This window comes from Leishmania mexicana, chromosome 25 (assembly GCF_000234665.1).
Source record: "Leishmania mexicana MHOM/GT/2001/U1103 complete genome, chromosome 25".
NCBI lineage: Eukaryota > Euglenozoa > Kinetoplastea > Trypanosomatida > Trypanosomatidae > Leishmania > Leishmania mexicana.
Window position 1 is genome coordinate 739,780 of NC_018329.1, and position 22,202 is coordinate 761,981.

Genomic DNA, 22,202 nt, shown 5'->3' on the forward strand with positions numbered 1-22,202 from the left:
CGCATGTACACACACATCTATATAGATGTCAGCTCCTGGCGTCGCGCAGCTTCAATGCGACATCGTGAACAGGGAGGAGGAAGCACACAACGATGAAGGCCACCGTGAGGCAACACGGACCCCAACACCCAGGGGGGAGGGAGAGGCCCTTCAATGCCCCTCATCACCGCATCGCTTCAGACACACACACACACGAACGAGAACGGCCAGAGTCACCATGTGTCTGTGAGAGAGAGAGCGAGTGCGCTAAACCTCTGCATCCATCGCCTTGATTGCAGCGTGAATGAGTCCCTGTAGACTGAGCGCCTCGCTGTTCAGCTTGCTGGCCCCATCTTTGCCGACGGCAGCGTCGGCGTGGGGGAGCAGCAGCAGCTCACAGATTCGATTGATCTTGCTCTTCATCCGGTGCTCCAGGATGGTGCGGATGGCGTGCCGGTCCTTCTCGTGTACCATCAGCTTCCTCCTCAGCGTTTCCACTTCCGCTGTGTCTGCGGCGGACCCTTCTGATGATTCGCGGCCGTTCGCACCACCCGCCATCTCCCGCTTCAGCTGCGTGATGCGGCACTGCTGCTCTTCAATCCTTTTCTGCAGTGCTTTCTCCCGCGCCTGCGCATCGCGCAACTTACGCTCCCCATCCGCTGCGTTCGTGGTACTACTACTGCCTGACGGCACAACGTCAGCGTCAAGGAGTACATCTGGCAGCTGCGCCAATATCCCGTGAAGGCGCACCTCCTCCTCCACTTCCTGCAGCCGCTGCCACACGCGGCTGACAGCAGACCGCCGACTTGTGTCAGGTGACGCGGTAGCCGACGAGGATGCTGTCTCAAGCAGGTGCTGCACCTCCACGCGGACGCGGTCGATCTCGCGCCCAAGCCGCGCCCTCTCTGCCGTGTCGGCACGCACGGCGTCTCGCACCTCGTCCATCGTGTTGACGTAGGCTTTGCGACGCGAGTCCCACTCCGCTCGCAGTTCTCGCTGCAGCGCATCGATGGTGGCGCCATCCTGCCCATTGCTCAGTCGATGCAGCAGCAGGCGAGCCTCTTTGTCGGCGATGTGCGCCCTGTCCTCGCTGTTGCGCAGTTGGAGGGTTAGCGCCGCCACGTTGGAGCGCAGCTGCGCGACTTGTGCGCTGTAATGCGCGTACAAGATCGAGTCGGCGCGCTGCTGCAGGATACGAGTAAGCTCCGCCTCGTCGAAGAGACTGCCCTCGGCTGATCCGCTCCTGTCGTTGCCCGAAGCAGCCACTGCGGCGGCGTCTTTGCGGCCTTGTAGCATGACCAGCTCCACGGCAAGCTCCTCCGCCGTAACAGTGCGGCTCGGCTGAAGGAAGGATCGGTATCTCGGCGACGTACCGGCCCGCACGCCAGCCTCCGACGACGGGGACTGCACGCGCCTTTGGTAGATGTACTCTGCCGCTTGCGCCTCACTCGCGTTCCCGACGAGCTGCGGGTTCACAACCATCATCGCGGTCGAGGACGGCGGCGGCGGTGAGGTGGCCCGCCGCCCTGCGTTGCCTTGCCGTGTCAACAGTTTCAGCTCCTCCTCCAGCGCCTGCACGTGCTGGTCGTAGGCGTCAACTTCTTCTTGGAGAAGCAGGATCGTCTCGTCGCGGTCGTTCAGTCGAGTGGTGAGACTCAGCATGATGTCGCGCTGCTTCAGCAGCAGGTGCTTGTAGCGTTCCACCTGCTCCTTGTCCTCCTCCACGGCCTGACGCTCCCGGTCCAGTTCGAGAAGCCGCTCCGCGTACTCCTGACTGGTGCGCGGGTTGCCCTCCATGCCACCCTCGCGCATGATGGCCTCTAGCTCGCGTATGCGAGTCTCCAGCTCCTGCCGCGCACGCATCTCTTCCTGATGTGCCACCGAAGACTTCTCAAGCGCCGCAAGAGCCGCCTGCCGGTCCGCCTCCGCACGCCGTCGGTCCTCCTCTAATTCGGAAAGCAGCAAATGTGTGTCAGTCGAGCTCATGAGCCCATTGCCGCCACCGCCACCGCCACCCATCTCCGTGTGTTCCTGCAGCTGCTGCCGCAGTCGCTGCAGTTCCTGCTCGTATGCCCTGAGCAGCGTTGCTTGGCTCATGCCCTCGTTCACCACGGCGTGGTTCTGAATGTTTTTGGCGCGATTGGCGAACATGAGCGTGGAGAGAGACTCCGCGTACGACTCCAACGCCGGTGAAATACACGCGATCAGCGTCGTCTTGCAGTTGCCGCCAAGTGAGTCTCGCAGGGCGCTCGTGAGGGCGGAGTTGCGGAATGGGATGTGCCGCTGCACCCGACGGCCGTGTGCGCCGGACTTGGCGGCCAAGGCAGAGATGACGTTGCCAAGCTCGTGCAGTGACTTGTTGATGTTCTTGGTCTCCTCCAGTCTCTGCCCCGTGACCCCGGCAAGGCGGATTTTCTCGCTGCCGGCCAGGTCGACAATGTTCAGCTTGCCGAAGCGGTAGGAGAGCGGATTTGCCTCGTCGCCCTCCATCGCCTCCACGACAATGGTGAAGATGGCGTGCGAGCGGGAGGACAGCTCGCTCAGCTTCGTGGCGCTGGTCGCCCGCAGCGCCGTGCCCTTGGCGATTAGTCCGTACACGTCCTCTGGAGTGCGCACGATCCACTCCGACAAGCCATCGACGTAGACACCGCGCTGGGGTGTGTGGCGCACAGTGAGGCTGCTGCTGCGGCTTGCACCGCCACCGCCACCGCTGCTGCTGCTGCTGCCGCCGCCGGCGAACACCGCGGCCGGTTGCTCCAGCAGGTCCGAAATGACCTCGTTGTAGATTTGCATGTAGGAGGCCCGCACGAGGAACTTTGTGGCCTCGCTGGCGCGGCGCCTCTCCCGTATGTAGGCAAAGACATCTTCGACGGCGCGAGGAATAATGCCGCGCTCCTCCTCGTTGGTGAAGCCCTCCATGGTGTATGTCTTGCCTGTGCCGGTCTGCCCGTACGCCATGAGCGTGGCGTTGTAGCCCTCTAGCATCGATAAGACCGCTGGCCGCGCGCTCAGCTCGTATACGTCTTCCTGCGTTGCGTCGGCTGCGTAGACGCGGTCGAACGTATAGCTCTGGCGCGAGTACACGGCCCCCCGACCGTCCTCCGTGTCTAGAGCATCGCAAAGCGTGATGGAGTTGGGGTGCTCAGGTACTATCTGAACCACGTCGACGAAGGGCCGGTAGCCGTGCAGCTCGCGGTGCAGCGGTGGGCGCACGCGCACCGCCACCCTAAAGTTGTTGCGCGTGCTGGTAGCGCCGGCGCCGGAGTAGAGGTTGGCACCCTCGAAGTGCTCTGGCAGCGAGGATGCCGCCGTAGTGGAGGGGAGGCGCCCCTGCAGGTGCGACCGCGCCTCACTGTGTACAGAGGCTGTGCGCGGGCTGCTGCCGGCGAAACTTTCGTCCTGCTGATTCATCAGGGACGGCAACGCGCTTCGGTCGTGCTGGCGACGGGCGTTGTTGCCAGCACATGGTCTTTGGGAGTGCATGATGGGCGGGAGGGGGAGGGCCACAACTCACTATCACCGGCAGGCAGGAACCAAAGATGAAAGAAGAAGAACAACGTGGGCGTGCGTGGGGGCAATGTACACACCCACCCACTGACCCGACTCTCCACCGATCCACCCACGCACACACGCACGCGCAGAGAAAAGAGGAGGACGATGGGAAGGAGAGAGGCAGCGGGGTGTTCAGGCGGTCAGTACAGCACCTCTCCCCTTTTCACGTGTTGATATGTGCGTGTGTGTGTGGGGTGTGTGGGGTGGGTGGGGGAGACGATCATCACAGAGTGCAAGAACGAGAGCAGCCGACGCGGAAGGGGAGGATCAATGGGAGGGAGACACACACACACACATCTATGTAGATCTTGTATGGCTGGCGGCGGCAGACATTGCAAAGGAAAAAGGGCGCACGCATTCCTTTCGTCACGGGAAAGATGGTGGCCCCAGTGGCTCCGGCCAAGGGGGACGCCACACACGCATGCACAATCACACGGACATGACCACATCCGTCTCTAGAGAGGGATGCAAGGTGCATGCGATGGTGCCACTAAACCGTCGTCCCCGCTCCTCCGAAGCTTCCTTGTCTCGCTCTCCGCTTCTCTCTTCTCCCACTTTCGTTCCTTCATCCAGCTCCATCGTAGTTTCGGTACGCGCAAGCACAAGCGCAGATAGTCTGCGCGAACAGGCCCAGACACGCGTAACACACCACGATGGTCAGACACACCCACACACAGAGATAAAACTGGCAAGTTCTGGGAGACACGGCCACAAGGAGGCAACATCAAGAGGGAGGGTGGGGTGGGGAGATGGCAGCACCTCCCCACACAACAAGTCGAATGCGGCGGCGCGGGTGAGGACGACGAAGAGGGCCACATGCACACATGAAACACCGCCACGACACCCGGTGTGCCAATCGAAACCCAGAACCACTAACGCACACACAGAGATATGTGTGTGTAGAGAGAGATACAGAGGCAGGAGCTTTTCAAGTGGGTGCTCCCCACCGCCCCACCACGTGGCATTATGCAAGAGACCCCACGTTTGGGGACCTCTTCCCCTCGACTCTTCGTCCACGTACGCAGCCCTCTCCCACCCTCCTATCCCACCGCCCCACCAGTCAACTTACCAGCCCTCCCCTCTCCTCCTTGCGGCCTCTCCCTTCTATCTATGCGCAACATGAACAAGTGGGAGAAGAGGGAGGCAAGGGACGCCGCTGCAGCTCATCACGCCGTGCCGTCACGATGTGCGCGGCTGGTCCTCCTCTTCTGCGTTTTACGCCCTTCTATACCCTCCCCTCCCCGCTCCCCCATACACGGGGAAAACAGGGGTTTTCGCTGTTGTACGTGCACCCACACACGCACACACTCTCTCCTTTACACACGCGCGCACACGCTCTATGCATCCCATCGCTGACTTCTCTTGTCCCTGCCCTCGGCTCCTCGCTCTTCGCCTCTATGCAACGCCGTCTGTTTCCATACAAGTACACACACGCATACACACGCACGCACGGACGTGCGCCATGACACTCGAGATTCGGCACCTCGACATCACCCATCGGCGCCAACGAGCCGTCGTCGTCGTGCTGCATTTTCTTGCGGTGAGGGAGGGAGGGGTGATTGGGTAGCAACGGTGGGGGAGGGGGGTGAGGGGATACACGTATCACTCACAGCGCAGCTGCCGTGGTGAGGCTGGAGAAGAGACGGAGAGAGACGGTGCCGGCGGGATGCAAGACACGCCGAATGACGCCCCACTACTTCTTCCCCTTCGCTGGCTTCTTCTTGGCAGCCGCCTTTACCGCCTTCTTCGCCGGCTTCACCGCCACCGTCGTCGAGGCGGCACGCTTTGTGCGTCCGTTGTTGCCAGCGCCACCGCTGCCCTTCGATGATGCCGCTGCCTTGGCGGACTTGGCTGCTGCGCCCTTCTTCGATGACGACGCCGGTGCAGCGCTTGCCGCAGCGACCTTACCACCCCTCTTCTTCGCTTGCACTGCCGTGATTGCCACCCTGCCGTGGTGGTGGGCGTGGCCGGCGGCTTTGGTGGCCTTCGCCGCCTTGCCACCTGCCGTGCCAGCTTTTCCGCCCCGCCCCCTCCCACGGCCGCCGCCGCCACCTCGTTTTGCGTGGGATCCTCCGACCTCGTCAGTGGCCGCCGCCTCGGTAGCGCTTTTGCTGGAGTCCCTCTTTGACCGGCGCCTCTTCAGTACCTCCGCGACCGTCGCTTGCCGCCCGCGTCCCGCGGCCGGCGGCTCGGACGCCGCCTCACCGGTTTCCTCCTTGGCCGGACTGTCCAGCCGTGCGGTTGGTGTGTTGAGCCAGGCCGACAGGCTGTGCTGTGAGCGCGTCTTCGTCTTGTTGCGTGGCAGCCGCGTCACTCGCCCCACACGCCGCGCCGCATCCATCCAGTCCAGCGCCGACCTGCTCTCCTGCCCGCCAGCCGAAAAGGGTGCCGCTGGAGACCCGCCCGCAGCGGTGGTCACCGCTCCCCTTGTGTTCCCTTCGCCTATGTTGTACCCAGCGATCTTTGCCATGCCGTTTCCGCTGTGGTGTCGATTCGCCGCCGCCGCGGCCGTGTCAGTGGTGGGGGCGGCGGCCGCGTTCCGGACGATCGGCGGGCCAACTGGAGTGCTGGCGAGCGGTGACACCTGAGAAGCGCGGCCCGTATCCACGGAGATGCGTCTCATGCCCTCCGCCGCGGCTGAGTTGAACACGGTCTCCGAAGCGGTGGCTGCGGGTGGTGGCCGGCCCACCGCTGCCCCGGTCGTCGTCGCCGCAGCACCGTGCAGCCCCGGGCGCGTGATGACTGCCTTATGTGACATGACTGGTCGCCCTCGCGAGGCCGAGGGGTTTCTCGGGTTGAAGAAGATGTTGTTGCCACCCATACCGCCCATGCGCGCCGGGCGGCTGACTGCGGGGGCAGCGACGGTCGCAGGTTTCGCTATAGGAGCCGGGGCCGCGGTTGCCGCTGGTGACGGGATGGGCGGCATACCAAAAAGGGAGCTGAACGCGTTGCTGTGTTGCTTCTCCGCGGTGGCCGATGTCGACTGTGATGTCGCGGCGGCGGCGAAGCCCCATCCAGGGCCTGCAAGCGGCGGTGCCCTGCTACCCCAGGCTGTGGTAAAGGTGGTGACAGGGACGGCAGCAGGGGTGGCGGCTGGCGAGGACGGCTGTTGCTGCGTTGACTGTGGCTGAGACGGCTCACTCTCCGCTACCGGTGCTGCTGCTGCTGCTGCCACGGGGGTGTGGGCTGAGGGGTGCAGTCGCGTGCGACGGGGCTGCGGTGGTGCCTCGGGCTTCTGCGGTTCCTCCTCCCTCGGCGGCGCTGCCGACTCGCTGGGGGTCGCCGGCTTCTCCTCGTGGGAGCGGTCGCCACGGCCGGCAAAGATCTGCCCCACCGAGGAGCTGAAGAATTTCGCGTAGTAGGACATCGGCTTCTCCTCTCTCGGTGGCGGAGATGGCGAGGCGGTGACTGTTTCAGTCTCAGGAGCCGATGCAGCAGTCTCGGTGGCGGGTGCGCTGGACAGGGCAGAGGGTGCCTCTGCGACCACTGGGGGTTGTGCCTGGGGATTCGCTGCAGGCGCCACAATCGACAGCGAATCAAGGAAGGGGTCGCCGAAATTCAGGTCCAGCAACGGCATCGCCGCCTCGCTACGGCGGTGGGCTGGCTCCAGATGCTTCAGGACAAACCGTCCGCGACGCTCCTCCGCCGGGAGGGCCTTTGGCGTTGGCATCATCGCCAATGCCCGACGCACTTCCGGCGTGTACTGCGACTCCTTGCTTGTCACACGCTGCAGCGTCGGGCTGCTCGCGGTGAGCAGCGGCAGCGTCATGCCATTCTGCAAGTACACCACAAGCACCGTGATGCGCGCCGTCTGCTCCGAGTCAGCCAGCTCCTCGTAGAACCGCCGCACGAGAGACGACAGCACCATCTGCAGCGCCGGTGTCTTGGCCACATCCTCGTAAAGGGTGCGTAGGGAGAGAAGGACATCCTCGAGGCTGTCAGGATCCATCGCCGGCATCTGGGTCTCCAGCATATCGGCGTAGTCGTGCAGCCACTGGGTGTGTGGCACCATGCTCGGGAAGCGGCGTACAACGGAAAGGTAGCGAACAACGGTACCGCCGTACACACCTTTTTCCTTCACCAAGTCATCCCCGCCGGCCTGGACGTACTCACGCACGGCCTGATCCGTGTCACCGAAAGAGCCGAGGAGCAGCTCTGCTAGTGACACGAACTGCGCCGGGCCCACCGATGCCGTCTTGGCCGCCGCTAACGCCTTCGCCACGCTGAAGTGTTGCAGGTTCCTTTCCGGGTGGTCCGCGTCGATCACGAGCGGCAGGGAGTAGAGGGTGTCCGTACTCCACACGGGCTGGGCAAAAGCCTGGCGGAGGTGCTCCTGTGCCGCTTGCACCAGCTGCGGACGCTCCCCACAGGCCAGCAGCAGCCGCAGGTCATCCGGTGCGAAGCGTTCCCCTTGCGAGACCAATCGCTGGCACATCGTCGCTACCACCGTCTCCCCAAACTGGGCTGACCCCAGCGTGATGGGGAGAAGATCCACGAGCTGCCGGCTGGTGATCTGCGCGTAGTCGATGGTTTCGGCGAAGCCAGGCTGCTCAGGGAAGGCGATGGCGAGGTTCATAGAGACAAGGCCGCTGACGTCTGGCTGGAGAAGACGCAGTGCGACGGCCCTCGCCTCATCCCACCAGCCCGGCCGCGGCGACGGCAGCGCGGCGAAAGTGGCGCAGATGTGCGAGAGTTCCGCCAAGCGCAGCTCACCCAGGACCACCTCAATTCTCTCGGACAGCCGTGCAGCCAGGTGCGGGGTGAGCAGCTGCGCTCGGCGCAGAATGCCCGTAGCGAGGGCCAGCTGCGGCGGCTCAAAACTCTCCACGGAGTGCTGCACGTACGCCGCGTAAGCCTGAAACACACGGTGGTAACGCACATGCCCACCAAGCTCGTACGCGAACGCGCAGGACGACATGTCCTCGGAGTTGCTCCAGAATAGCTTGTCGTTGACGTCGAACAGGCGCAGGACGCGTTGCTGCATCTCCTCCAACAGCGCGTTGAAGTAATCCTGAGCACGGACCACGTCGGCAGCAGTCACGCCGTTCGCACCTGCGGTGAGAGAGACGACCAGCTTGGCAAGAGTGCCGAGTATCGCCGCGCCGTCGCGGCCGTTGACGGAGTTGCGGTACTGGAAGGCGACGCGTGCGAGACGCTGGATAAGCTCCACTGGAAGATGCATGAGTTGGTGATGCCGCGCGCATGACATCATCAGCGTGCCAAAGTCTTGCCGCGCGAACTCGCCAGTTTCCTCAATCAAGATGCAGAGCAGCTGGCTCGCCTCCGATCGCTCCGCTCGCACCATCCACGCATACAGGCGCAGAAGCGTTGATTGCATGTAGGGGAGGCTTGTAGCCGGGGTCTTCTGCAGCAGCGCCATCGAGAACGCGGCTAGCTGCTCATTCAGCATCGGCGGCGTTCGCTTCCCGCACCGCTGCAGTGCCTTGGCGCACACGCCAACTGCATCGAACGGAAGCATCTGCGCTGGTGAAACGAGGGAGGTGCCATTGTCCACTCGGCCCGTGCCACCGCCCCCGACGCTGTTGCTGGTGCTGCTGCCATTCCCGCCGCCATCGAGCGCGATTCGATGAAGCTGCTGCAGCGCCTGCGCGATCACGTGAAATACGCGCTCGTAGTTCTCGTCGGGACGGGTGCAGATAAGGCTGAGGGCGGCGTGCAGTCGACTGATCAGCGGCGCAGACTCGTCCTCGGCTGTTCGAATGAGCTTGTTCAAAATGAGCGACGCCAGCGACGCCTCTGGCTGGATTTCGAAGAAGCTCAGCAGCTGTGACAGCGCGACCGCATTGCTGCCCTCTTCCATCCAGGCACCAAGGTTGCCTTTCGGCACCTCGGAGTCGAGGAAGCGCTGCGCCTCCGCGCGTGCGAAGCCGTACTGACCCCTGCCGCGCCACCGCTTCTTCATGGCTGACGCACGTCGCGTGAATTCGGTCATGTCTTGACCCTGAAGGGCGCTTGTGGTGATGGTGTGTTGGTTGTGGCTCACAGCGGTGGGGGTGGCTGTCGCTATCCTCGCTGACGCTGCCGTGGCCGCCCAGCCGCCCACACGGCTCGGCGACTGCCACTGCAACGACCTCACAGAAAGTCGGAGCATCCTTCGATGACCTTCTCGCTAAGGCAGGAAACAAACGAACGAAAAAGCGCAGCGCCCTACCGCGTTGGACGCGCCGTGAGACGGATTCGAGGACGCAAGTGTGCCTGCGCTCCAAACGTCGATCAGGCGCCGCTAAAGAACGGAGGAGAGATGGTGATGATGATGGTGATGGTGATGGAGAAAGATGGGCTCGTGCGAAGGACGGCACGCACGCCAACACGCACGAAGGGAAGCCACAACAAAGGTAGAACGCAGGATAGGCCCACGGTGCTGATGCAGCTGGCCGCTTCTAAGAGTATGGGAGGACGGGAGGAGGGGGGAGGGGGTACGGACTACGATACTTGATGCAGATCGGTGTACATGTATGTATGTGTGTGTGTATGGAATTGGAGGGAAGGACGAAGGCGTCCACCAAGAGAAATGGCTTGTGTAGGCGCTTGTGCGCCTGTGTCCTTGATGGCCTCGTCCCCGCTTATCGACCGTATTGGGCTCGCAATGGCCCCCACCACTACCACTTGCCTGTGTTCTCTATGAAGACTTGTATGCCCCGTGTGCGTGCGTGTGTGTGTCTCGGTGCTGGCACTGAAGAGGGAGAGAGAAAGCAAGCAAGTACGAGCACTTAAGCTCACAGCCGTGTACACAGACGTATATCGGTGTGCTCGACACGTCACGGCAAGGGCGGGAGGGTGCGGAGAGCCGCACGTGCGAAGAAGTGAAATCGTGGCCTGTGCGTCAGTGCCGATGAGCTCCCTTGTGTGGGGTGGCACGCTGATGGCTCCTGGGCTTTACGACGTTATAGCGAGCGGCACCGCTCGGCCAGCACACACATCATCGCACATGCAGTAAGGCATGGAGAAAAGAGAGGGTGATGTGAGAGGCGGGTAGAGCGGCTATGAGGGGGGAGGGGGAGGCGGTGCTGCGGTAGTGTGCCGCACGGCAACTGTGCCATTGAGGCACAGCATGATGCATACACGCCCAACTCACAGACGGCGGTGGCCATGTGTGTGTGGGGGGGGGAAGGGGGGAGACAGCGGCAGGAGCAGAAAGAGGGAGAGAGCGACCCACCTTCTTGCTGCATCCACAGGGCCTGAACACCGGCACACGTACGCACACTCCGCGTCGTAAAAGGTTGCGTGGTGGTGGGGTGGGGGCACGTGTGTGCGTGTGAGTCCGGCGCTGCATCCTTCATCTAGTGCGGCCTCCAACCACCCGTATGAGGCATGCGCCCAAGTACATGAAAGCAGAGACGCAAACGTGGCCCGCACCCCCTACAGGCACGTCAACGGAGCGGGGGAGCACTGCAGACGGTCCAAGCAGGGCACACGCCCAACATTGCACATGTACACACACACACACACACACAGACATGATCAGCTAAGCGGCGACCGAGAGGTGAAGGCAAGAAATAAATGTACAACGGAGAGAGGAGAGACGAGGGGAGGTGCCAGCGGCCGTCTTCAGTCGGAGGGGGGAGGAGGAGGAGGGGAGCTCGAAGAGCAGGCGTATACACCACACACACACACAGCTGGGGCTCTTGATATGGAAGCAAGAGCAGCTGCGGCTGCTGCAGGTGCCCCTCCGCCCCATCAAGGGTGCGATATAAAATCGACGAACTCGCCGTTTGTGGAGAAGAGAGAACCGCCGCTTGACTGCACCGTCGGTGGTGCCGCGTAGGTGGCGGTGTGCGCGGAGTTGGTTGCACGGGTATGTCCAATGCGCTGTCGCACAGCCGCGTACCGCGAAGACGCCTCTGCCTGCTCCGCGATAGAAATGGATGATGGCGGCGGCGAAATGGTTGAGGGCGAGGGGCGAGTAACGCTGCTGCCGCTGCAATGGGTTCCGCTGCACGACAGATGGTGCGCGCTGTGCCGCGCACGCCCTGGTGAAGTGTCAGGGACAGGATGGGCTCCCTCTCCGCTGCCGCCACGTTCCACTACCGCAGAGGAAGCCGGAGACGAGACCGCTGCCGTTGCGGGGTAGGCTGGAAGGTCGATGGAGTCGAGGAGGGGGACGCCGTCGAAGACGGTGCGTCGGGTCACTGGCTGTTGATGGCGCTGTACTTGTTCGCCCTCGTCCACGCGCATGTCAGATCGAGAGTGACTTTTTCCGATGAAGAGCGGGCGAGGTGGCTTCTCAGCTGCACTGGTGCTGCCACCGCCGCTGCTGCCCCCCTTAGGAACAGGCTGCAGCCATGGGTGACCCAAGAGTTCCGCCGCCGTCGCGCGGAGGTCTTTGTCGTACACGAAGCACAAGTCCAAGAAGCTGTGCAGCTCCGCCGAGACGTGCACGTCCGCCGGCAGCTGCGGCGGAGATGCGGCGCAGTTCGCGATTCGGAAGAGCACCGCAGACGGGTTGGTCAGGTCGGCGCCGAAAGGTTTCGTGCCGGTGACCATCTCGTACACGGTGACGCCAACACTCCAGATGTCGGCGCTGGTGGTATAGCCAACCGAGCGCGCACCAAGGCGGCCCTTCTTGACAATGCTCTTGAGTGGATTGTAGTAGTTCGATGACGAATACAGCGGCGGTGGCGAGGCGGATGCGTGAGGTGATGTGTGCGCCAGGCCACTGCTCGTCCAGTCCTCGCTGAAGCTGCCGCTGTTTGCGTCGCCGCCGAAGGTGGCTGCGTACGCGTTGTCAAGTTCCACGTCTTCGTCGTCGTCGTCCTCGACGCCGCCGTTGATCACCTCTGGCGCCATGTACCATGGCGTTCCCACCGCTGTCTGCAGGTAGCCTTGACGCCCGCCGTTGCGGTGGCGCGGGGAGTTGCCCTCTTCCTCCTTTCCCATGCCTTGTCCGCCGCGTTCTGCATGCGCTGGGCGCGTCGGTGTCGTCACCTCGACCTGCTTTGCGACCCCGAAGTCGGCCAGCTTGCACCGCCCGTCCGGCGTGATGAGGATGTTTGCCGGCTTCACGTCACGGTGGCACACGTGCATTGTCTTGTGCAGGTAGTGCAGTGCCTCGAGTACATCTCGGGTATAGGCACGGGCGACGTTCTCGCGCAAAGGGCCGCAGCGCGTCAACACGTAGTCTAGCGAGCCGCCACTTACGTATTCCATTATAATCTGAATGCCGATGGCGCAGCGGCGGGCGCCGTAATACTCGACGAGGTTCGTGTGCTGTGCCTCGCGCATATATGCGAGTTCACTCAAAATGGCTGCCAGCTCCGCGTCGTCTTCGCCAGCAATGCTGGGCTCCATGTAGACCAGTTCCTTGATGGCGACGAAGTGCCCTCGGGCGTGATCGAAGCCCTCGTAAACAACGCCGCGGCCGCCCATCCCCAGCTTTCGATTGAGCTTCACCACGGCCTCCATGCTGTTCCTTGTGTGTGTGTGGGTGTCTGTCTGTCTGTCTGTCGCAGTGGAGTTCGTGGAGAGTGCTGCTGTGTGGTGACACTCAACAGGAGGCGGCGAGGGGTGGGAGGAGGGAGACGGGTCAGTCCCTCTGCTGCCTCCTCACAACAGACGGAGGTTCCCCGCGTATATCTGCATGTGTATGTGTGTGCGCGGAGATCAACAGAGAGAAAAGGGGTGGGTGAGGAGGGGTAGGTGAGGACACAGTGCTCCCGTGCCACCGAACGTGTGTATTCGTGTGCGCAGTGGCCTGCGTGCGGGATCATCTTCGACACGGATGAGCGCATGTGTGGATTTTGCCTTCCATGTGTCACCCCCCCTCCACAGCCCGGATGACAAAGGTGTGGTTGTGGGAGGGACACACGCCTCCGTGCGTCGTGTCTCAGGCCCCTCCCCGTGCACCCCTTCCCCCGCTCTGTGTGTGGCGATGTCAGGGCAGCCCCTGCCCTCCCCTATTCCCGCCAATGCACAACCACTTCTCGTGGTGACAGGGCCAGGCGCCTACGACGCTGGGGAGTCGGAGCGACTCCGCGCTACGCATGTCGGCGGTCCGGTCGTGGACGGCGTTGCACAGAAGCGACCTGGGATGCGGGCGGGTGCGTTGCCTTTGAGGCGGGGGCCGTGCTGAGGTGACCGGGACGGCGCACTGCTGTAGCGCGTGTGCCCACGGCTGCTGCGCACCACGCGATGCGAGGGGAGGGGAGGGGCCCCGCGGCAGGCCCGGGGGAGAAGGGGAAGGAGCAGCTTACTTTGTGTTCTATGGCAGAAAAATGGACACGTTGGCACGATAGATGTAATTCTAGCATGAACAGGGCAGCAGGGTGACACGCAAGCACAACCACAGTTCACCCACCTTTGTTGCACGACGGCTGCGTCACGGAGCGGGACCAAGCAACACAGCCTGGCATCCTTCAGTCCAGTGCAAAGCCACTGTATGCAGTGCAGGCGAGGCCCAGGATTATGCTCAACATCACGTCAACGCAGCAGACGCAGAGAAGCAGTAGGCGGGTGTGCATACCTGTTGAATCGCCGGCAGGATTCGTAGTGAGCCGGTGCAAGCGTTGTCATGAGCGCATGTCTCTCCGGCACGGCGCCAGCCCAGAGCTGGCAGCCGGATACTGAGACTTCGCCAGCCGTACTCGAGGTCAGGCGGCAGACTGCTTGGAGTCTCCAGAGAGCAAGCACGGGACCCCTGTGACACGACGCGCTGAGATGGCCGGCATCGTCAGGGGCTCCTGATGGACAGAAACAATGAGAAAAGGCGGCAGGAATAGAGCTGCGCTATCTATGGCCGGTGAGAAAGCGGGTGGGAGGGGGGAGGGCAGAGGGGGTGGGGCCAGGATACGTACACACCGCCGAGCTGTACCACTGACCTTCCCGCCTCTTCTCTTTTACCGCACGCACCTATGGCTCGACGCTCACGATTGGGTGCGCGCGGAGCACGATCTGCAGATGGTACGACTCCACCGTCTTGTCCTCGGAGTTGTTGATGAAGATCCACACTGGCCACCGCCCCTCCTGCTGACCGGGCGGCAGCGTCAGGAGGTCGAACTGAAGGCGGACGAACTGCGTGTCGCTTGGGGCCAGCGTGAACTTCGACGGGTTCACGCGGAGGTTGAACTTGTAGTTGTGATGCACCTGGAACACCTCCTCGCGGTCTCCGCAATTTACAAACGTGAGGCGGCGCAGCACGGGGCCCTTCACTTCTGCGAGGGAGAGCTCGATCACCTGTGAGTACGTCGGCGTGGGGTGCACGGTGGACACTGTCACTAGCGTCTTCTTGAGCGTGTCGTCCTGCAGGGTGTGGAGAAGCATGCGCTGCGTGCCGACGTCGCGGGGGTGCAGGCGCAGCACGTACGACGCCCCGCGCCGCTCCACCGTGACGGCGGTGTCGCTGCAGTACAGGTCGCGCGTCCCCTCCGCAGGCAGGCCCAGTGCCGTTGTCTGACCCCAATAGATGTCCCGCGTCATGAAGCTTTCACAGGCGAAGATGCACAGTTCCCACGTTTCGTACAGGCGACTCATGGCGGCGTCGTAGAAGAGCGTCACGTACTCGATACGCTGGCGGCCAACCTCCTTCGGTATTTCTGTCGTCACAGTTGCCTCCTCCCACGCGGTGATGTAGGCCTGCGTGATGGGGTCCAGCACCACATTCGTGCTTACGGACGTCTTCTCGCCCGACGTGGCGACGAAGGCACAGAGCTCACGCATGCGCTGCAGCAGGGCGGAGCTGCCGGTCGTGACGGGAAAGCTCGCAGACGAGAAGGTGCGGGAGAGGATACGCTTGGACACCTCCGTGCCAGGTGCACCGAAGATCTCGTAGCGCCGGTCCACCACCGGTGGCACGACGGTGGCACGTACGCGGATGCAGCAGACCAGCTCCCGCGTCTCAGAGTAAACGCGCACTGTGATGTTCTGCTGCTGCTGGTTCGCGCCACTCCCACCGCCACCGCCGGCTGCCTGCGCTATGGAGAGCCGTATTGCCAGCGACAGCTCCGTCTTCTCGCGCGGCCCTAACACAAAGTTGGGCGCGCCTGTGACAGTGCAGACGTCGGTGTCCCGCGGGTCCACCTCCACAAAGAACTCCATGGCGCAATAGAAAGGGTTCGCGAAGGACGTCCGCACCACCTCGGGGCGCCACGAGATGACGAGTACGTCGTGCTCCACAGTGAGGCGGCTCAGCAACGCCTCGGCAATGCGCCGCGACTTGACGGCGGCGCGCTCGAGTTCGAGCTGGCGCAGGCGGTACTCCAACTCGGCCGCCTCCTGCGCTGCCTGCACGTGTGCGTCGGGCACACCCGGCAGCTGCGGCGCCGTCCCCACGCTTTGCTGGTGCTCCCGCAGCTGGGTCTTGAAGTACTGCGCGCGTTGCCAGTGCAGGGTGCCGACTCCGCTCGCACCGCCGCCGCGGCCCTTTTTCGCTTCCGGAGTCGGCGGGGCGGCAGCTCTGGGCGAGTCCGAGGAGCCGCCGTCCGCCGCTGCGGCGCCATTGATACCGGAGGGCAGTGTGATTGCGCCTGCCGGGCTCAGCCGGTCGGCGTGCCGCAGCTTCTTTGCGGTAATGACGCGACTCGGCACGTTCTCCGGAAGACGCACGGTAGCGAGCGCAGCCGCGCAGCTCTTCCCATCACCAGCGGCGGCCCCGATGCCTACGCAGAAGATGGTGAGGTGCAGTTGACCCGCATGCCGCATCACGGGAAACACCTTTGGTGGCACCACCTGCTCCGTCATGCTCAAGTCCCGCTGCAGCACCACATCCATGGGGATCATCGCGCACGTGGCCGAGATGGGGCGGCGGAAGGTGGCCAGCGGCAGGCTTGCCGTGGCGAGGTAGAACATACTCAGGGCGTCGTACAGGTGCACGTAGACAACAGCGTTGCTCAAGGACTTGTACTTGCGCATAGCACTGCACTGCAGTGCCGCTGTCGGTTCACACCACACAAAGCCGGCGTCGCGGCGATCGTCGTACACCTTGTAACTCTCGTTGGTGGGCGTCTGTTCCACCGAGGTGACGTGCAGGGGACCCACCTGCTGATACGGTAGAGGACCGAACGAGAAGAGAAGACAGATGTCCGCCGGCATGTGCAACGCGCTGTCCACGGTTATGCCCTCCAGCCGGAAGCCGTAGAGAGACGACGTGAGCTCGTCAACGACCGGCGCCGTGTCGTCCAGCAGTGTCCCGTGAAGGGGGTGAAGAATGGGCTGCACGCCATCTTGCATGAGCTTGCGCGCCCTCCACGAGACTGCGAGGGGCCGCGGCGCGAGGTCGACCAAGTCGACGCCGCCGTCCGCCAGGCCCTTGTTGAGACGCTCCTGCAGGGCAGGACTGAGGGCAGCCAAGCCACTGCCATCACCGCTGGTCTGTTGGAGAATCATGTCCTGTGCCTCGCGCACCTTGTGCAGCTCCTCCATGATGGTGCAGAGCAGCTTGAAGATGCCTGCACTGTCGCCGCCGTCGGCGGGTGCCGGCAAGGGTGTGTAGCTGGGTGGCCCCACCGCCACGCGACTGCCAGGGACGTCGGCGGTAGAAAGAACCTGCGCCGGCCTCGCTCCGGAGATGACGGAGGAGGCGGAGGACGTCAGCGAGGAAGAGCTCACCTCGTCCTTCGTGATTTCCTCCCTCTGCTGTGCTGCTACCGCCGATGGGGCGGCGACGGGGCCTGCGGACAGCGCCCTTGCTGGCCTGCCGGTGTCGTGGTACTCCACGGTGAGGGTTACCGCGATCGGCAGCCGCCCGTACGGGCTCGTCGAGTCCACCATCAGCAGCCGTGCGTCTTCGCAGGAGAAGGGGCCCCGCAAGGCGGGAAGGTTCTCCACTCGGATGTCGCGGTCCTGCATCGGCATCATGCAAAGCGGTAGCACGCAGAAGCCCAGAACGGCAAAGGCGAGTGAGCCTGGCGCGCGGCGGCGTATGGCCAGCACCAACGACGTGGCGGAATGCACGGGCAGTCGGTCAATTTCGAGAGGCAGGTCAGAGCGCAGAAGGACCGTGTTGGCGGCTGGCGCTGCAGGCGGACGCCGAGTAGATGAGGAAGAGGTGATCGATGAGGAGCTGTGCCGACTGCCGTCGCTCGGTGCCTCTAAGATCAGCGACACTTCGCTGCCCTTGCCAAGCTGCTGAAAGCCGTTATGGGCCACCGCTGCGACGGACCAGTCCGCGTCCGGGTCGGCTAGGTTCAACGCTGACTCCTCCGTCGATCCAGACAGCTCAATGTTCCTCACACACAGTCGGAAAAGTGAGGTGCCAGGCATTGGCGTGGCACGTGTAAAGTTCTCGGAGACGAAGATGCCAGGCGGCACCAGCTCCCCCATCAGCTGCGCGAGTGCTGCGTCCTGGTCCACAGCCACATCACATGTTAGCGCGACGTCGCTCGGGGCCGTCGGCAGGCTAACCGGGGGCCACGAGCTCTGCTCCACGAGCAGGAGGTGCGCACTGCCAGGCCGCAGCCTGACCGAGATCGTACCCCTCATCATCTCCTCCACTGGGCAGAAGCCCCAGCTGGTAACCCGGTACTCTTCCAGCGGTGCCGACGGGCGAGTGTCATGCACCACAGTCTCCAACACAAGGAGCTGGGTCGGCGCCACTTGCACGGCCAGCGGCCGAGTTATATCACGTGCCTCCAGCTGGTACGTCGCGCCAAGAAACATCTTGCGTGTGGGGTCGAAGAGAGCGAGATTAACGGCCTCGACATCGCTTGCCGCAATCCGCTGCTTAGTAAGCTCGCGAAAGCGGAGACGCAGCGTGTGCACCGCTCCGCCATGAAATTGAACCTGCTTCCGGGCCGCCGCGCACTCCCACGTATCATGCCGAAAGGCGTTGGAGAGCAGAAGGCGGGCTGTCTGCTCCGCCGAGCGGGAATGCCACGCTGGGCTACCGGACCGAGGCATCGCTGTGCGCGGCCTTGTGTGTACCAGTGGGTAGGGCTTCCTTGTGCCTAGGGCTTCTCCCTTTTCTTCCCTTCTTGCTCCTCAGACGGGTAAAATACAGACACACACGTACACACACTGAGAGCGGCAACACCAGCTACTGATGTAGCCGGTCCTCCTTGTATGTAGAGTGTTGGGGATGCGGGAGAGGGGGGAGGAGGAGGCGGAGAACCCCCCTTGGCAGTCCCTCAGCACCCTCGCCGTGACGGTGTGTGGCCTTCCCCCGTTGGCAGTCTCTATGAAAGGATGATGAAACCACTACAGTGCAGAGCAACGTAAGCCAGGCTGCAGCCCTATCCTTCTTCGTGGACTTCAAGACGTGTGCCGCGGTTGATGCAGCTGCTCTCGCCGTTATGTAGCGCCCTGCTGTCTTGAAGAGGTACGTTGTGTCTGTGCTTGTGAGTGACTGGACCTGTGGTGGTTGAGGGGTGGAGGTGAGGGGTCTATGCTTCTTCCAGTGCACACGGTGCACTTGTGCGTGATGGCCTCGCTCTGTGTGTGTATGTGTGTGTCGGAGTGCCCGCGTTCGTGTATACGTCTGGACTTGTGCTGTGTACACAGCAGCACACATAGGCAGACACCACCGACACACCTGCTGCAGTACTTCGCGCTTACCCGTGTGGGGAGTTGGAGAGTGTTGGAGGGAGATAGACGGGAAGTACGCTCGTGCGCAGGCAGGCAGGTAGGGGGGCCGCTGATGACAGCGAGTACGAACAGTCAAGCGACCCTCTTTCACAGCAAAGAGGTGCACGCGGACCCTATGGTGCATGCGGGTGTCTCGAACACGTGCGTGCGTGTGCATGTGTGTGTCACAGACCACGTAAGAAAGGTGGAGGGAGGGGAGGGGGGAGAGGTGCGGGTATGCGCGAACATGCACCATTCATGCCCAACACAGACTTCTCCCCCCCCTCCCCCGCACAGCTGCAACAGCCGTGCACTCCCTCTCCCTTGTTCGCTCACAACTAGTACACACGCAGCACTTGGTGCAGCGGCGAACCGCAGCGCATGCGCCACCCCACAACCTGGGTCCCTCCGCGCCTCCGCGACACCAGCGGCAGGCGTGCCGTCAGCTCACTGCACGACACGGCAGCGACGCATCGCCGTCTCTGCATGGAAAGGATGGCCCTCCAGCCGCTCCAACGTCGGCACGTTGTGTTTTACCAGTAACACACATATACATGCACGTACACACGCGCATGCACGCACAGGCACTTCACCGGCCAGCTCTTCGTCCTCTCACGGCATCGATGCCACACACGTCCATTCACGAAGAAGAAGAGAGGCGTCATCGACGTCCGCAAGACGGCGGTCACTGAGCTGTTCGTCGAGTGTGTGAACACGTGGTCGGAGGATGACTCGGGGAGCCACAAGCGAGCAGGCGATGGGCGTGCGGGCCTGCGCCCGTGCGTGCAGGTGTGATTGGGTACGTGTGCGAGTGAGCGTGTTAGTAAATTTAAAGGAGCGTGCTCACAGCCGGATGAGAGAGTAGCGGGTAGGCAGCGAGGCTAGCGCGTAGGAAAAAGTAAAAGAATCTCGCGCGGGTCGCAGGGGCACGGTGTGTCCGTGTGTGTGTGTGTGTGGGAGCGCACACACTTATGCGTGTTGCACGTCATCTCTTCGCACCACCGCCCTCACACTCACTACACACGTACAACAAGGGATGCCATCACCCCCTCTCCTCCACCGCGGCCGCTGCTGTGCCATTATCGGGCCTCCGCGTAGGAGGGTCGACAGCCTGCCCCCCGCCCCCTTGCTCTTAGAGGGTCTGTGCGTCGTGCACCACGTTACGGTGCGTGCGCCCGCTGTTGACAGCGGCACCGGGGACCACTGCAGTTGCCAGGGAACAGAAAACAAAAGACACATAAAAGAACGAGGGAGGCCAAAGAAGTGAACGGAGAGAGACAGAGGGGACGGGGGAGGGGGTGGGTGGGTGGCTCAGCAGCAACGCCGACATGCGCTGGTGTGTGCTTGTGCCAGCGCACGCTCTCGCCCCTCCCCTCTACCATCGCGACCGGCGGCCGCTGTTGCGCCCACTTACACGAGGGCGCTAGGTTGGTTCGTCCACGACTTGCCCTTTTCCTCCGATATATCCTTCAGCGCCTTCACCCAGGTGCCGGCCTGGACCATGGCGTGGTGCAGCTCGCTGCCGATGCTGATGAAGGTGAAGCCCTTCTCCAGGAACTCGCCTACGCGGTCCGTGCCGAACAGAAACAGGCCCAGGATGACGTCGTGCTTCTTGGCCGTTGTGATCAGCTTGTCCGTGGCAGCCTGTAGCTCCGGCGAGAAGTACATCTGGGGGAACACGTAGCGGCCGTCGTACAGGCCCATGGACATGCAGAGGTCGTTCTGGCCAAGGAAAGCGATGTCGATGCCCTTCACTGCCATGATTTCCTCCAGGTTGTCAATGCACGCCGCTGTCTCCACCTGGAAGGCGACCACCACGTTCTTGTTCGACTCCGGCACGTAGCCCAGTAGGCCCTTCGCGTTCATGCACTGCTGCGGCTGGTACACGGAGCGCGTGCCAGTCGTCGGATAGTAGCAGCAGGACACGGCCTCCTGCAGCTCCTGCGCATTGTTCACGTACGGGATCAGCACGCCATCGGCGCCGTTGTCCAGAGCGCACTGGATGCCAGCGCGGTCCTGCGTGCTCGCCACGCGCACCATGACCTTGGAGTGACCCGTGCGGATGGCAGCGATCATGTGCGCCATCGTCAGTGGGTCCACCGGCGAGTGCTGAGCGTCGATCAGCAGCCAGTCGTAGCCAGAGTGGCTGAACTGGCCGGCCAGCAGCGGGCTGGCGGAGTTCAGGAAGACGCCGAATTTCGGCTTGCCGGCACGCATCTCGGCTTTGAACTCAGCGCCACCAGCGGACATGGTTCACGAGGGAGAGAGGGGGGGGGGCGGTAAGGGTGACGGTGGTGGCTGTATAGGAGCGGCTGCCAGAGTGCGGGAGAGAGGGAGCGATAGGCGAAGGCGGTAGGGGGATATGCGAAGGTGAGTGCTTGGGCAAGGGGAGAGGTCGAAGTGTGGAAGCGGGACTTTGAGGAGGGGAGGGGAAGGGAGGGGGGGGGTGAAGGGCCGGGAGATGTACATGCGCATGTGTGATGCGGCGCAGTCTCCGAAAACGGAAAGTGCGTAAGACAGCCCTACCGTGACTCAGCGGATGTCCACATGAGCAGGAGCACACACACACACACACAGATACATAGATACGCCAGCACTGAGACTTGCGGTGTGCCGCGGCGAAGGAGTTGCGCCGTCCGAATGCTCGAGGGTTGGGAGTCGTCTCACCTGTATGTGCTGCCATGTGGGGGCTCAGGCTTAAGCGTTGCCGCCTGTGCCGCTCACTGCCTGTGAAGGCCACGTTAGCGTGCACCGAGAACCTCCCCTCAGTCATCAAGATGCCCCAACGCTCAGGCTGTGCTTTATAGTTATATGTCCTGCGTGTGCTTGCCTGTCTGTGCCCAGTGTGTGTGTGTGTGTGTTAGAGGAGGGAGACACGGGCGGGACCACGTCTATCCATGCTCTCACCATCACCGCGGCCAATGCTGCTGCGACGGCTGCGGAGCCACATCGTCCAACAAAGAAGGGGTCACACTTATCCACATCAACACAGACGTGCACGTGGAGCACGCAGGCAAGGAGCTGATCTGCACACTCGAGAGAAGACAACACGGGCAGGAGAACGAAAAACGAGGGAGGATGTCGACAGACAGCCCAGAGTCATGACACCGCCAACACGCCCACCCACGCCGGTGTGCGACGGCCACACAGGAGGAAAG

The 22,202-nt window shown here is 62.9% G+C and overlaps 5 protein-coding genes across 5 annotated transcripts; all 5 read right to left on the minus strand.

The window, feature by feature from the left end:
* Nucleotides 1-246: 246 nt before the first annotated feature.
* Nucleotides 247-3,462, minus strand: LMXM_25_1970 (putative kinesin; the record flags this gene model as incomplete). The annotated part of the gene is made up of 1 exon (XM_003876206.1): nt 247-3,462. The coding sequence occupies one exon, from the start codon at nt 3,460-3,462 to the stop codon at nt 247-249; it is 3,216 nt and encodes a 1,071-aa protein (XP_003876255.1).
* A 1,762-nt stretch (nt 3,463-5,224) lies between these two features.
* LMXM_25_1980 (conserved hypothetical protein) lies at nt 5,225-9,643 on the minus strand (the record flags this gene model as incomplete). Its single annotated transcript, XM_003876207.1, has 1 exon — nt 5,225-9,643. One exon carries the CDS (start codon nt 9,641-9,643, stop codon nt 5,225-5,227), a length of 4,419 nt encoding a protein of 1,472 aa, XP_003876256.1.
* A 1,586-nt stretch (nt 9,644-11,229) lies between these two features.
* On the minus strand, nt 11,230-12,954 carry LMXM_25_1990 (putative protein kinase; the record flags this gene model as incomplete). Its single annotated transcript, XM_003876208.1, has 1 exon — nt 11,230-12,954. One exon carries the CDS (start codon nt 12,952-12,954, stop codon nt 11,230-11,232), a length of 1,725 nt encoding a protein of 574 aa, XP_003876257.1.
* Nucleotides 12,955-14,397: 1,443 nt separating this feature from the next.
* LMXM_25_2000 (conserved hypothetical protein) lies at nt 14,398-18,381 on the minus strand (the record flags this gene model as incomplete). Its single annotated transcript, XM_003876209.1, has 1 exon — nt 14,398-18,381. The coding sequence occupies one exon, from the start codon at nt 18,379-18,381 to the stop codon at nt 14,398-14,400; it is 3,984 nt and encodes a 1,327-aa protein (XP_003876258.1).
* Nucleotides 18,382-20,454: 2,073 nt separating this feature from the next.
* Nucleotides 20,455-21,294, minus strand: LMXM_25_2010 (conserved hypothetical protein; the record flags this gene model as incomplete). Its single annotated transcript, XM_003876210.1, has 1 exon — nt 20,455-21,294. The coding sequence occupies one exon, from the start codon at nt 21,292-21,294 to the stop codon at nt 20,455-20,457; it is 840 nt and encodes a 279-aa protein (XP_003876259.1).
* Between the last annotated feature and the right edge of the window lie 908 nt (nt 21,295-22,202).